Here is a 15,319-nt window from a genome sequence, read left to right as displayed (position 1 = left end):
AGTCTCACCTTCTCCCTGATGTTTTATCTGATTACTCAGTGAGCACTGACCTCTCCCTTTTCTGAACATCAAGTTTATTTCTGGCCTATATCAATGTACTGCCAATTAATTAAATACATTATTTACTTACTTGTTTGTGTCTTTTCCGTTAAAAATGCGTAAGAATAGGCTAATGTTTTACATGTTTGTATTTATGGAATTTTGCTACTCAAGCTTTTTAAAACTATGTTTGGTTTTGTGGAAAATGATCTTGTTCCCTTCAGACACAAGTTCTAAAGTGTAAGTCATAGTTTATTACTGCCTTGTGGTAATGAAGTAGAATTTGAAATCTTATGTAACAACAATAGGTGTAAAGTATAGCTTCAAAGTTCAGATAAAAAAAATGGGAGAAGATAGTCAGGGCATTAAAGACTATATACAGATTGGTCAACTTCCCTAAAAGAGAGATTAGGTGGGTTGTTTCTTACAGTGCAGAGGCTCTCGATGTTCAAGCTGTAATATCAGTAAAGGATGATAAATGGCATGTCACGGACAGAACAGCTACTCAAGATGGTAGCTAATCTAGTTACCAAATGTGTATACAAAAATTAATCATTTTCCAATATACCACCAACATTATGTTAGGAAGTTAGAGAGGGTGGCCATTTATAAAACAACAAAAATATAAAATATATATGACCTGATTTAACAAGAAATGTTTTGAACCTATATGAGGTATCATAAAAATATTTAATGAGACAAAAATAAGCTTGAATAAATGGAAAAATATATTTGTGCCTGCATGGGAAGGAAAAATATTACCAAGATGACAATTCTCTCAAAATTACTTTATAAATTTAATGAAAATTCCAATAAAAGTTTTTCCCAGAATTGAAAAAAACAATTATAAAACTTATGCAAACATGGCAAACTAAGGGCAAAAATCTCTGCTAAAGAAGAACAATCAGGACAGGTGCTGTGGCTCTCGCCTATAATCCCAGCACTTTGGAAGGCTAAAGTGGATGGATCACCTGAGCTCAGGAGTCTGAAACCAGCCTGGGCAACACAGTGAAACCCTGTCTCCACCAAAAAAAAACAAAACAAACAACATACAAAAATCAAAAACGAGAGAGAGAGAGAACAGAGAAGACCTGCACTTTTACATTTTCAAATATATCTAAGTATACAAGAATTAAGATAACGTGTTAATAATACTTAACACTAGAAAAGACAGTTTACCACGGGAACAGAATAGTGAGCTCTGACACAAAACTGAGTACATTATAAGTATTTAGCAAATAGTAAACATGGCATTTTAAGTGTCAATCAAGAAATAGTACAGTTACCTATTTGAAAAAAAAACAAATCAGTAGGACTCCTATTGGAATGCTTTCGGATCCTTTATAAATTCATCCAGAGCCCAGAAGACCAATATTTTTGCTTACTTCTCTCAAGTACAGTAGCCTTTCCTTTGGATATATTTCATTCTAGTAAGTAAAAAGCTAAATATCTATTGTTTGACCTGGGTATGTAACTTCTCTTATTTTCTAATTAAATTTCATTTCTCTAATGACAACAAACTATAATAAAAAATATGAACTTCCTTGCCTAGAACTTTGCTTATGCACCTTCATCTTTTGATTTCAGGATTTAATTATGATTTCAGCATTTAATTATCATCTGCTTCTGTCTATAATTTCTTTCATATTTTCTTCACATATTACACTGAGCTCTGGACACCTACTTATTCATTTGTCAAAAACAAAACTGAAAATATTTTTAACAGAGAAGCTAAAAATCTTTATGCCTTTGCTGAGCCACAGCTGAACTCTAAAGACTTTGATTGTTTCAAAGACCAAAGGTACCTAATACCAGAAATGTTTTGTGTCATGATAGAACCTACAGCTGCATATTTATAGTATGTTCATATGGAACCACATAAACCTTAAATAAAAAAAATTAAACGAGAATCACTTGGTTTAAATCTCATTATCTTTAGGATATTGATAAATCAACTAGCCACATTGTGACTCAGTTTCCTCATTTTTGAAATGTGTATATTACCTTTTGCCTAACATTCCTTACTAAGATGTGATGAAGAGTAACTGAAATACTGTATATGAAAACATGTTGAAAACTCCAAGGTGCTATATGAATGCTAGTTGGCATTGACAGCTATTCCTCATTCTCTTTTTGGTCATAGCCACGGAAGCCCTAGTCCGGCAGGAAAGAAGAGTCATTAGGCATCATCTGGCAACTTGGCTCGGAGAAGTCAGATCAGTCACCAAGAGTCTGGTGGGGCTGCAGCAATGGCTAGAAAGAACCAGTGACATGGTTGCCAGGTAGGTGCCAGGGCAAGTCTTGAGCCTGCCCAGACATTACTATGTACTCTGTCCTCCATCCTTCTAGCATATCCACCTTAGCCACTACCTTGTTGATGATCTTTGCCTGAACTACTCATCTATACCACTGTGTGAACTCTATCAATAACCTCAAAGTGGTATTTTATCACCTTTAAATTATACCCAAAGTCATGCTCACATGAATTAGAAGGGTTAGGGCTCTCATCTCAGTTCTATCTCCTCCTTACCCAGTTAGAGGTGGAGGTTTCTCTGTCCAGGAAGTAGGTACTGCAGAGTCCTTCAGGATAAGTAGGGTCTGATATGAGAGAATATGTTCCTCCTTACTTCATTGAGCAACCTTTCCAGAGGCATTGAGTTCCCCTTTGCCAGGTGTTGGGCAGAAGTCTGGCCAGGGCTGCATGGAGGATTCCAAGGCTTGGGCCTGACTCAGGGCTTCTGTCCTATTGAACCAAACTTGCAACCTCAAGACACTTCTCTCCTATTTTCCATCCTCCTAGTCTCTACTTCCTCTTCCCTAAGCAAACTTATTTTGACAGATAATTTCAAGGAAAAAAGAAGATGTCATATAAACGGTTTAAAAAGTATTTTTGTGGTTGCTCTGAAGTCCAAGAATAATTTTTTCATTTTATTTTTAAATACTTAAGGATTGAATACGTAAAGGATTGCAATGAAACTATAATGAATAATTAAAATGCTTGCCTTCTGTAAGCCTACAAGGGTATTTTACTATGCCACATATGGTATCATTTCAGCTTGGATATTTTGCATAAAACAAGGGAAAATTTTAATAATAAGTCCTACATAAAATTATAGTAATGATGTTTGTCCCAAATAGAAATTCTGTGTCCTATTGCTATTTCATCTTTTTCATAGTAAGACTCAAATAAAATGATTGTGATCTTTAGTGAAAGGACTATGGAGCCCTGGGAGGCCCAGATGCTCAACATAAAAAAACTAGAGATAGAGGAGAGATGAAAAGATTGAGATAAAGGGATCTGTAGATGCTAAAATCAACATAGATCCTGAAGACAGATGTAGGAGAGTAAGAGAGAGGCAGAGGCCTGGCAGTGCTAGGATTCAAGTCTATTTCTTTCTTAGAATTATTGAAAATGTATTGTAGGCTGTGTTTGTTTGAAAAATAACTGTCAGAAGAAAAAATATATATACATTTTAATTTTGGAAAATTTAACGGCTGCACTCATTAAAGTAACTAACAAACCCCAAATAATTATTTTAAGAATGCCATTCTTCACTTTAGCTTATGATAATCTCCTTTTAAGCCCTACTAATAAACAGGGAATCCCATTTGTGTTTATATAACATAGCACACGATGAATTCAGCCGTAGCATCAGAATTCTACATTTGCTTTGAGATTGCAAGCACTTCACATACTAATGCTGCAAGTTAGCTTATCACCTCTACCCTGTAGAAAGAAGAAAAACTAATTGACAAAGCTATTTTTTTGTGTGTGTGTGAGACATTCCAAATTCAGACAGAGGGTTCTGGTTTTCGTTACCTCTGGGACTTTCAAATGGCCATTTGGAATTTGACCTATGGTGTTTTGTTCCAGAATAACAAGCAAAGTAAAATAATCCATGTAGCCCTTGAGGATCTGACAAAAGGCTGGGGTTAAGGGAGAAAGAGGAGGAGGGAAAATAATGACGGGTTGTATCTGTCCTGAGTCACTTCCTGGAGTTTAAGGTAGGCAGCTAAATCCCATTTTATCCATTCTCTGACACTGCAAACAGAGGTACTGGCAGTCAAGATAGATCACAAAAGGCTTGTATTTCATTTTTCATAAAACCCTAGAACAATCAGATCTTCCTACTGAGACAGGACTTTTTATCTGGGTAGAAATATAGAGAAAAATGCTAGATTTCTCATTCTGAAGGGTCCATGTGCTAGACAGTGTGAAGATGTCTATTCAACAGTGGCTTGAGAAACGTCAAAACTCTTGCATTTTACTCATCTTTGAGCTATTACACAAAGGGGCTTTTTCTAATTTTAATTTTGACTAATTCTTTTTTTCTTTTTCCTTTTTAATTTAAATCAGAGACATATGTTTTTCTTGGTTAAACAGTATAATATGAATCACATGCATTTTTAAGGGTCAGTGCCAAGAAAAAGATTTTGTAACTTAAGAAACCAAAACAACAGGTTGACCTCAATTTAAATCCCACAAAATCTCATTGTCTTAATACAAGGAAAACAGCATGATTTTAGTGCATATTTCTGAGGAAATAAAGAAGATTATATAACTTGTTTTTTTCTTCCTATTAGAGGCAATCTGGAAGCTTCTTAAATTAACTTAGGAGCAATTTTTCTTTTAGGAGCAAAAGTATTTAGCTTTTGGAGCTATATGTGTGTTCATTTAACCAATCAATTAATTTAATCCATCAATAAATTTTTGAGTATGATTTTAATTGTCAGGTCCTATGCTAGGTTCAGAGTAAACACGGTAAGCCAAAAACAAAACAAAAAAAAAACATAAAAAAACAAAAAACAGTCACTGCCCTTCTCTCTCTTTACAGACAACAAATAAACAACAACGAAAACATTGCACAGTTACTCACTGATTATGATAAATTGCCAGCAAGGAACAGATGATCTACTCTAATTGAGATGACCTTTTCTTTTTTTTAGATAGAGTGGTCAGAGAAGACCTTTCTGAGGCCATGGTATTTAAGATGAGACTTGAAGAGCAAGAAGAAGCTAGACACACAAAGCAGATAATTTTTTAATGGCCATTTCTGGAGAGAAGTTTCCAAGGGATGAAGTTATTATACAGTTTCCAAATATTCCTGAAGAGGTCTAAAGAAAATGTATTCTGATTCCACCTTTTACCTGTTTTCCTTTATTTTTTTTCTCTCTCTCTCTTTTTGGAATTTGTTATTTGGATATAGGATACACTAGGCTGGTGCTCCAATTTTCCTATATTTTCTGTTTTCCTGGAAGTTTTAGGGGACTTTCTGAACTTTATTTTTCAAAATTCAGTTGAGTCTTTATTGTTTTCCAAATATCAACATTTCTTACCCAGACTAATGAATTAGCCTACTCACTCATCTTTCTGATCCTATTCCTCTATATTATCCACCCCAATCCCAAGTTAATTCTTGTATGGTCTTTTTGAAAGACTGCATGAGGTTTTTTGTTTTTATTTCTGCTTAAATTATTTGCTGATTTATTTGCACTTAGGATACAGGCCTAAATCCTTAGCTTTGCTGACATCATGAAAGATGTGGGCCCTCCCTAGCACTCCAGTTTCATCTTACATCATGCCACTCTTTGGTACTTTATCCTTACTGTCCAGCTTCATTTCCTAGAGTGTCCTGTGACCCTCTTGACTCAGAGCCTCTGCACGTGCTGTTCCCTGTGTTTGTCTCCTTTGTCCAGCTCTACCAACTTCCTTTATCTCTAAGCGTTCAGGTGTCATCTCATCTCCAGCATGAATTAGATGTGTTATCTTGTGCTTCTCATTGGGCTATACTGTAATGCTTAGCACATTAGCCAGTTCCCTCATTGCTATAAAGAAATACCTGAGGCAGAGTAATTTATAAAGAAAGTAGGTTTAATTGGCTCACAGTTCTGCAGGCTGTACAGGAAGCATAGTGGCTTCTGTTTCTGGGGAGGCCTCAGGGAGCTTTCAATCATGGTGGAAGGCAAAGGAGAAGCAAGGCATGTCACATGGCCAGAGGAGGAAGGAGAGGGGCGGAGGAGGCGCCATACACTTTTAAACAACCAGATTGCATGATAACTCACTCATTCAACATCAGGAGAACAGCACTGGGGGAATGGTGATCCATGATCCAATCATCTCCCACCAGGCCCAACCTCCAACACTGGGGATTACAATTCGACATGGGATTTGGGGAGGGACAAGATCCAAAACATACTACTTAGTTAACACACTTGCATCACCACCAGGCTGAGAGCTATTCTAACAGCTCTTTGTATCTTTGTATCCTCAACACAAAGCACAGTCTTTAGCATATAGTGTTTATAATTATGTTACAAATGAATAACATAGCTCATTTAGTATGAAGAAAAATAAACTATCAGTGATAATAAAGAATCTATAGTTGAAAATAGGTATGATTTTCAAGAAAAATCTTTTTCAAAGAAGAGATTTTTATAGAAAATAAACATTAACATTTTCTTACTTTCTTTGTTTTGCCCATTGCCTTCAGGATGGAAAGATTCAGGTCTTCAAGTGCTGCTAGTACATTCTCATACTCGCCCAAGTGCTGAGAAAAATATTCTGAAAAATGAAAATATTGAAATAAATTCATATTTGAGTTTAGGTAACCATAAAACAAAAAAAATCAACTAATTCTTTACTCCTTAAATGAGTAAAACAAAATGTCAGCTATAAGTGAAAACTGGAAGGTTTCCAAATAAGACTAAATAAGGTGACAATCTGCTCATTTCACTAAGACATCAAGAAAAAAGAAAAGGAAATCTGAATGATTACCATTATCCTTGAAGAAATGTTCCTTCCTACAAAAGTAGGAAAAAATGAATGTGAATCTACTGACAAGGATGTTTCAATAAAAAATTGTTTTTGACAACATAGTATTATAGATCTCACTGGGATAGTAATTTTAGAAAAAAGTTAAGTTACATTTTTTTGTTTCTTGGAGGAAACATTTAAGGAAGGTAAGCTCTTTTCAAGGTTAAGAGTCAGTGATGCAAAACATGAGAGGGTCTTCTGTGGCACCTTCTATGTAACTGTCCCTGTCACAATCTTTTTTTTTTCCCAACAATTTGGGCAGAGAAAAAGTAAAGTCTATCACTCTTTTCAGTTGCTAGGAATAAATAATATAGTGGATTTGTGATTAAAATTAAAAGTATGGAATATGGACTGATCCTAAACTAGTAAGTTGAAATATATATAAATGCAAAATATTATATTTACTTATAGAAATCTATGCATTTCTATAATGAAAGCAAACCAGGTTAACATAAATTTATATATTGAGAAGATCTAGGGTTTTCAGACACTAAAACATGAATAGTCCTCACCATTCCTGTGAACCCTTCCTTGGATGAACTGTAGTTTACTGCCATCTCTCTTTAATGTGCCACAGTATTTGTGGAACTAAATTAAAATGATATATATTATCACATATAAGCCACTTGAGATTATGGGAATACATTTCAGCATGTTTGATGGAAACCGCCTTGATTAATTTATTTAATACTCTAGGAAATATTTGTTTATATTGATATTAATAACAACTGGAAATTGCCATTGACTGATATATTAGTTAATGTACAGACTTCTTTTGAGAAGAAAATAAACACAGGTGGACACTAAATCAATTCCAGATCATGGTTGTCAAAATACAGTCTGTATACCCTTAGGTTAAAAACAAATAACATATTTTTGACAAAAAGTAAAATGCATTCCTTAAAAACAATGTGGTGTAAACTATCTCTTATAAAGATTCTTTAGAAAGTGATTAGTTGGAAGATAAATAAAATATTTACTCCTTAAATACCTGCTTCAAAATAACATTTTAATTTGTGGTTATAATGTTGACTTTTTGATAAGGTTGACAAATATGTCTAACTTTATTTGTGCACTTATTTATAACAAATGAACACTCTTCATCAACCAGCGAGCAGTTAATGTGGCCGTAGAATATTCATAAGTTGGAAAAATAATGAATATCAGAACTGAGTCTATACTATGTTGAAACAAGCAAAAAGCATAAGAGAAATGCCAAAAAGTGAAGCTGTTACTTCATTTTTATTTTAAAACTTGTATATATAATGCCTCAAAGAGGATTGTGACAGGGGTTTTAAATGCAAATAGACAAAAATATAAAGTGAAAACAGGTTGGGCATGGAGGCTCGTGCGTATAATCTCAGTATTTTGGGAAGCCAAGGCAGAAGGATCACTTGAGCCCAGGAATTCGTGACCAGCCTGGGCCACACAGCATGGTGGTATGTGCCTCTGATCCCAGCTACTTGGGAGGCTGAGGTGGGAGGATTGCTTGAGCCTGGGAAGTCGAGGCTGCAGTGAGCCGTGATAGTGCCACTGCACTCCAGCCTGGGCTACAGATGAGACATTGTCTAAAAAAAAAAAAAAGAAAGTGAAAACAAAAAAATTGTTGCTAAAAAAGCAACTCTGTCTCTCTCTCTCTATATATATAATATATAGATATCTATATTATATATAATATAATATATATATCTATATATTATATATCTCTATATATTATATATAGATATCTATATTATATATAATATATATAATATATAATATATAATATATATATATATAATATATATATAATATAATATATATATATCTTATATATAATATATAATATAGATATCTATATATTATATATTATATATATTATATGTAATATAGATATCTATATATAATATATGTAGAGAGAGAGAGAGAGACAGTGATTAGTTAGAAGATAAATAAGAAAATAATTACTATATATATATATATAGAGAGAGAGAGGTAAAGCCTCTTTTTAAAATAAATATTTCACTCATGGACATTTGGCTTAATTAGTAAAGGTTCCTGGAGAGAATTTAAGTTGTCTTTCCACTTTGAAATTGGACCTATGCACACAGATGCAGGCATATGCTGATAAAGCATATAAGAAAAACAATGACTAGAAGCTTCAGAGCTGACACCTATCTAGACTTCATTCTTTCTGTCCATTCATCCATTTATTCATCTCAACTCTCCAAGTTAGAAAAAAAGAACAATCACTAGATAGTAAAGAAAATGACTGAGAAGGAAGAGAATTACAATACTTAAGTCGTGGATAGGAGCTTAAGTTGGAAATCTAAGTGTAAGGATTATTTTGAGGTGGTGCAGCTCAGTGTCACTAAGGCTCTTTTATAACTTACTCACTGAGGGATATGGGTCAGGCAGTCAAGGCAAGGGGGCTCCAATAAACTCAAAGACGGAAGTTAGATGAAAGAGCCAGACACATCCAACATAGATAAAGAGAGAGAACTCCCCTCCACTTCATCATAGCGAGTGTTCACTTACTCATTCTGTGGCCTAACAAACCTTTACTTAGGGCACATAAAAATGTGCCAGGTGCTATCATAGGAGCTTGGAATACAAAGGTGAAAAGACAGAAGCCCTAAAGTCAGAGAGGAGAGAGAAACATTCCAAGTAACAACTGCAATACACATAATCATTGTTAAAGACAATGGTTCAAGGGCCCAGATACAAGGTGCAATCCAAATAGAGGATAAGGCAGGAGAATTGCTTGAACCAGGGATACCAAGGTTGCAGTGAGCCGAGATTGTGCCACTGCACTCCATCCTGGGTGACAGAATGAGATCCTGTCTTTGAAAAAAAAAAAAGAAAAAGAATGCCCAAGTCTGCCTGGGTGAGTCAGAGAGGGCTTCATAGGAGAAACACCAGCAATGGCTCAGTTAACAGATGAATAGGACTTAACCTGCTGAATACTCAGAGGAAAGGCATGGAAGCAGCTGTTTTCCTGTCATGTTTGCAGGAGTATGTGTAGTTCAGCACTGCCAAGACATAAAGAACAGGGCTGGAACATATTTGAGAATGGGAGGCAGCAAGGAAAGAAATCCTAAAAGTCAGTGTTGGGAGATAAAGCTGTATGTGTTGGAAACAGTCCTTGCCAGATGCTCTTTGATCCTCAAGTCTAGGTAAGTGTTTTTGACCACCTGCATCAGAATCCTCTAGTACCTCACTGTCCAAAGTTTGTTTTGTGGATCAGCAGCATTAGTTTCACCTAGGAGCTTGTTAGAACTCAGTGTCTCAGGCCCACTTCCAGTCCTGTTGAATCACATTCTGCATTTTAATAAGACCCCCAGGTGATTTGTAGGCTTATTTAAGTTTGAGAAACACTACTCTAGGGTACTTGTTAGACATGAAGATAACTGAGAAGGTCTCATCTAGTAAATCACAATCTTTGGGTTGAGGGCGAGGTTCCCTAGGAGATTATGATGCAGAGTAAATTCGAGACCACTATGGGCAATGGGAAGCCATGGAAAGGAGAGTGACATCCTCAAATTCTCCTATCAGAAAAGGAAGGGATGCACTAAGGATGATTTGGGAATGTTGGTGACACCATCAAGAGAGAAGGGAGGTATCAACTGCCGGGAGGGATTTCATCATACAACTAGGACTATGAGCCATGCCAAAGCTTTGAAGTGGAATGAGCGGTGGAGTCCAGAATTTCAGCACATCTGCAAACTCCAAGATGTGGCAGGCAGGAGGGAAGGACAGTGACATCTTTGGAAGTGGCTGAGCTTGGACTAAAGTTTTATTCCAAGTTTCTCATGTTTGTGACTGATGTTTCTCATTTGAATCACAATACCAGTGTGAGTAGGGCAAATGTATATTGTCCTTAAGTCATGGCATTAGAAAGAATGACTTGGAACAAATACTGATTCCTTAAAATGCTTTTCCTTTGGTAACTAGAAGAACTTCCTGAAGAAAAGACCTATTTTGTTGAAACCTGTATGTGGGTTTCATGAACTTGAGCAAAACAGAGTTATATTACACTTATGGAAATGTGTGAAAACCAATTCTCATCAGTTTAAATGAAGTATCATTGAAAAGTAGAGTCTGAACATTAGGTATGATGAAAAAGTAGAGCACAGTTTATAGGCAGATGTAGTAGGCCTGTTATCTGTCAGGAAGCAGGCTATATTCTCATGGATATCCAGTGTGCCATCTTCTCTACTAAAATGCTAACAATAAATTAGTTTCTACCTGCCTTTCTGTACTTAATCAGTGGTGTTGCATTACCAAACTACAGTTTTGTTCTGTTTTTCTATCCTGCACCTTAGTATTTCAAGTTGTTGAGTTTTCAGGTCAGCTTAATAATTCTGTCAGAAGCAAAGGACCCACAGCTGCCACAAAAGTCTCAGTGGAAACTGGTCTCACAAAGTATTCTCATGAGTTTAGATGAGTCTCATCTAAACTTCTCAAGCAGTTAGGATTTCTCAAGTAGTAGACTAGGTAGAAAAGAAAGTAATTGAGATGAGAGACAGTGTTAAAACCCGCATGTTCTGAATAGGGAGGTCAGTCAGATCTAGAAATGTGGGCTATTTTGAGGGGATAAGTGACACGCAAACTCTCTTACATCTCAATCATCAGTGACATGTGCCACTGGAGGAGGACACAGCAGTCTGGAGGAGGGCATAGAGCCTTCTGATTTCCTAGCACTCAGACTTGCTGGCACAGGTCTCTGAGCACTGTCCAGGCTCTGCCAATCTCTGCAGCCTTGGTGCTTAGTGCACAGCTACCGAAAGGAACCTTGGGTATGAAGGGAATAAGCTTTTATTCTGGAGTTTCCCGTACGCTCATTTATTTTATTTTACTTTATTTTATTTATTATTATTATTTTTTGAGACAGAGTCTTGCTCTGTCGCCCAGGCTGGAGTGCAGTGGCCTGATCTCAGCTCACTGCAAGCTCCGCCTCCCGGGTTCACGCCATTCTCCTGCCTCAGCCTCCAGAGTAGCTGGGACTACAGGCGCCTGCCACCACGCCCGGCTAATTTTTTTTTTTTTTTTTTTTTTTGTATTTTTAGTAGAGATGGGGTTTTGCCGTGGTCTTGATCTCCTGATCTCGTGATCCACCCGCCTCAGCCTCCCAAAGTGCTGGGATTACAGGCGTGAGCCACCGCGCCCGGCCCCCGTACCCTCAGTTTTTATCCATCTTATTTATAGACTTCATATAACTTTTAAAATAGTTTAATATTTGGTAGATAACAGCCGACTAGATGAGAAATTACACTATTAAATATATTCAACCTTCCTCACAAAGCTTTCTTACAGAAAGGCTTTCAGATCAAGCACATTCATTGCAATTATTCTTCGCTCATCTATAAATATTTCAACTACCTATTCTTAACTACCAACTTCAAGATCTGCAAAACGGTTCAGTAAAAATGAGTAAGGTTATGAAAACAGTCATAAACAGGGTAGGGCCAGGAAAGGTAGTAATTATACTCCTGAATGCTTTAGATTAGAGCTAATTATGGTAGAAATACAAAATCAAAGCTTTAATGCCAGAGTTCAAACACAATTGCCTAATTAAAACTGAGTTATGTATTGACTGATCGTGATAAGATAACGGCAAAAAAAATGCATTTAGGAAGGCCTTCACAATTGTATGTGAAGAGTGGATAATTTCGGCACTTCTATAAACTGCTGGTGGGTGTGCACCTTAGAGAAACCTTGATTGAGGAATTACATGTTTGGGAATCTACCATTCAGAATTCAGAATTACTTGAACATGAGTGTGAGAATAATGTATATGAGAATATTTATTTCAATCCTGTTTTTCCCATGGAAAGTTGGATTCAAATTGAAAATCCATTAAAAGGAACTTGATTGAAAAAAATTAAGGTACATGAGACACTATGCAGCCTTTAAATAAAATGAAGGAAAAGGGGATGCAACTGCACTAATCATATAGTATAATCTCACTGTTGGAAAAAACAACAACACGTACACATATATATCAATGTCAATGTACACATAATAATGTCTGGAAGAATATGTTCCAAGTAAATAGTAGAGCTCAGTATTGGGGACGACAATGAGTGGCAAAGAAGATTGACATGTTAGCTTATACGCCTACATAATTCTGTTAAATTTTAAAAAAGTAGTTATGTATTACTTTCACAATTAAAATTACAAACACATTTTTTTCAAAATAAATATTTTAAATTCTAGGTCCTTAACTTAGTAACTGACAAATTAAGTAAAAGCCTCAGAATTAAAGTTTTACATACCTGCAACTTTTAATTGGCTTCTAGGAAAGAACATATGAAATCTACTTTTCATGCCAATCAAGTTCTGCCCCTCCCACGCACAAGGGGGAATTTGTGCCGGGTGTGAATTGACATATTTCACTTGCTAACACTGAAGCATTTGGCTTTGATTAGAAGCCAACTTAAATATTTACTTTATATTCACAAAATAATGAGAAATGAAATGACACTCTGGAGATTAAAATGCATATTCTTGAACAGAGAGGGGGAGGATTATAACACATGACTGTGAATACAATCACTGGATTTAAAAAACACAGAACAATTCCTGTTGAATTAAAGCCCCACATACCAGTTCCCTAACTAAAGCTATAGGGGGAAAATCATAGCCAAAGCTTTTTCCATAAATACAGGATAGGGACCTAATCTAGTTCCATTATAGAAAAAAGGCATATTTTTAAAATATTTTTTTCAGTAGAGGAGTAAGTGGAGATATGCTATCATACTTTAGAACTTGAAGTACTTTCAAGGGAAAACAGAGGATAACACAACATTCCTTAATGACAATAGGCAGGCAACATAGCAAATAAAGAAGAACCACTTAGTGTTTTTATCTTAAAAGCCTTTATAACAGTTTGCTTTGTCATCAGCTGCGGCCTACCCAGGCAAAGTTAAGTGAAAAACAAAAAATAGATATAAATGAATGATTTGCGGAAATAATTACTTTGGCCTGACATAGCTAGACATTTTAGGGAAATGGGTCTGCTACCTTAATGAAATTATCAAGATAATCTTGTGTTCTCCATTTTATCTTTTCAGTTCACTGACCAGGACTGTGTGCACATAGATGAGAGTGGACCACAACTTGGCCTTTATGGTGACTGCTATTCATAAAGCCTCACGGCAATGGTCCATATGGGCACTTTCAGGTACTTAACCATGTGTGCACAATGCTACTATCTGACTGTGTCTGAAAGAATGGCATGATTTTCCCTGTTGGTATTTCATAACTAACAAAAGCATGTCCTGATTTGGTACCGGAGTACCTTGCTCCTCCATAAACATATCTTGAATTTCAATTGGATTTTCCTCCCTGAACCTGAGATGGACACTATGCTAGGATAAGAAGCATGAGTTTTTTTACAATCATTGGAAAATTTGAAAGGTCGTTGTTGGAGATTATGCTCATTTTGTTCACTTATTGCCTTGAAACCCTGTATTCTGATATTTTGTTCTCATATAACATCTTTTGGTGTTGCTCTACCACTTTGATGAAATGGAAAATAACCACTCTTGAATATAAGAAAATGGCCTTTTTTATGGTTTTGGTAAATTCTGAAACTGTAAGAATTAGAAGATGTTCAGGAAATGCTGATAGTTTCAATGAGGAGTTCTCAGACAAAACTCAACTCTAACTACCAAAAATGTTTTGAGTAGCCTAGACAATAAGATCAAACTTAAATAAAAGTATTATCTTAAACATTTATCTTAAAACATAAAACATTAAACCTTCCAGTATTCAGAGAAAGATAGCTGTTTTAAATGGAATAGTCTCATAATGTTCTATTTTTTCATAAAATAATAAAATTTTAAAATTTTACCTTTCCATATTTCTAATCTTTAACTATCGTTCCAACCATAAAGATGAAGAAAATAAATGAAAAGGCTATTAAACCAGGCATTTGTAAAGATGTATCTGTCCCCATTGAATCACTTGTTTTGCAAGTGACATTTACAACTCCAGAATGGTTTAGGCAGGTATGAGACAAAGTTATTTTTACATTTCAAGAAGAGAGCTTTGTAAGATAGTAACAAAAGGCTCTGCACAATATATCATGCAGAGAATAATGAAGTTGTATTAAACATCAATTTAAAAATATATTCAAACTTGTGGAGAATTTGCTCTTGCGAAACTAATATACTGATTGTAACAACAATTCTTCTTCTATGAACGAACTAATGAGGCCCAACTCTTTCTGGAGTGAAATACATACTTGAGCAAAATTCATGGGTAAAGATAAATCCCTTGAGATCTTGATTAATTTTTCCTTTGTTTTTGAACTCCTAATATACAACATTAATTCCAAGGTTGATATATATCAGACAATACTCTTTTTCCTTCTTAAGCAAGTAATGGGTTTGACTGATCTTAAAGAAACACTTACCACATAGCTCTTCTGTGTCAAGATTACTGAAAAGATGAAACAACAAAAAAAAAAAACAGTGTTAT

General features: G+C 35.5%; 1 protein-coding gene across 1 annotated transcript in view; it reads right to left on the bottom strand.

Annotated features, from left to right (window-relative positions):
• NECAB1 (N-terminal EF-hand calcium binding protein 1) overlaps window positions 1-15,319 on the bottom strand; it is a 169,187-nt gene that overhangs the window by 71,640 nt on the left and 82,228 nt on the right. The window contains exons 4-5 of the mRNA XM_009455618.5: window positions 15,255-15,280; window positions 6,504-6,601 (exon numbers count right to left, since the gene is read on the bottom strand). Coding sequence (XP_009453893.3) covers window positions 6,504-6,601; window positions 15,255-15,280 — 124 coding nt within the window. The remainder of the gene's footprint in view (window positions 1-6,503; window positions 6,602-15,254; window positions 15,281-15,319) is intronic.

Source organism: Pan troglodytes, chromosome 7 (assembly GCF_028858775.2).
Source record: "Pan troglodytes isolate AG18354 chromosome 7, NHGRI_mPanTro3-v2.0_pri, whole genome shotgun sequence".
In the NCBI taxonomy this organism is placed as follows: Eukaryota; Metazoa; Chordata; class Mammalia; order Primates; family Hominidae; genus Pan; species Pan troglodytes.
Note: the sequence above shows the minus strand (reverse complement) of the source record. Positions and strands in the feature narration are given on the sequence as shown.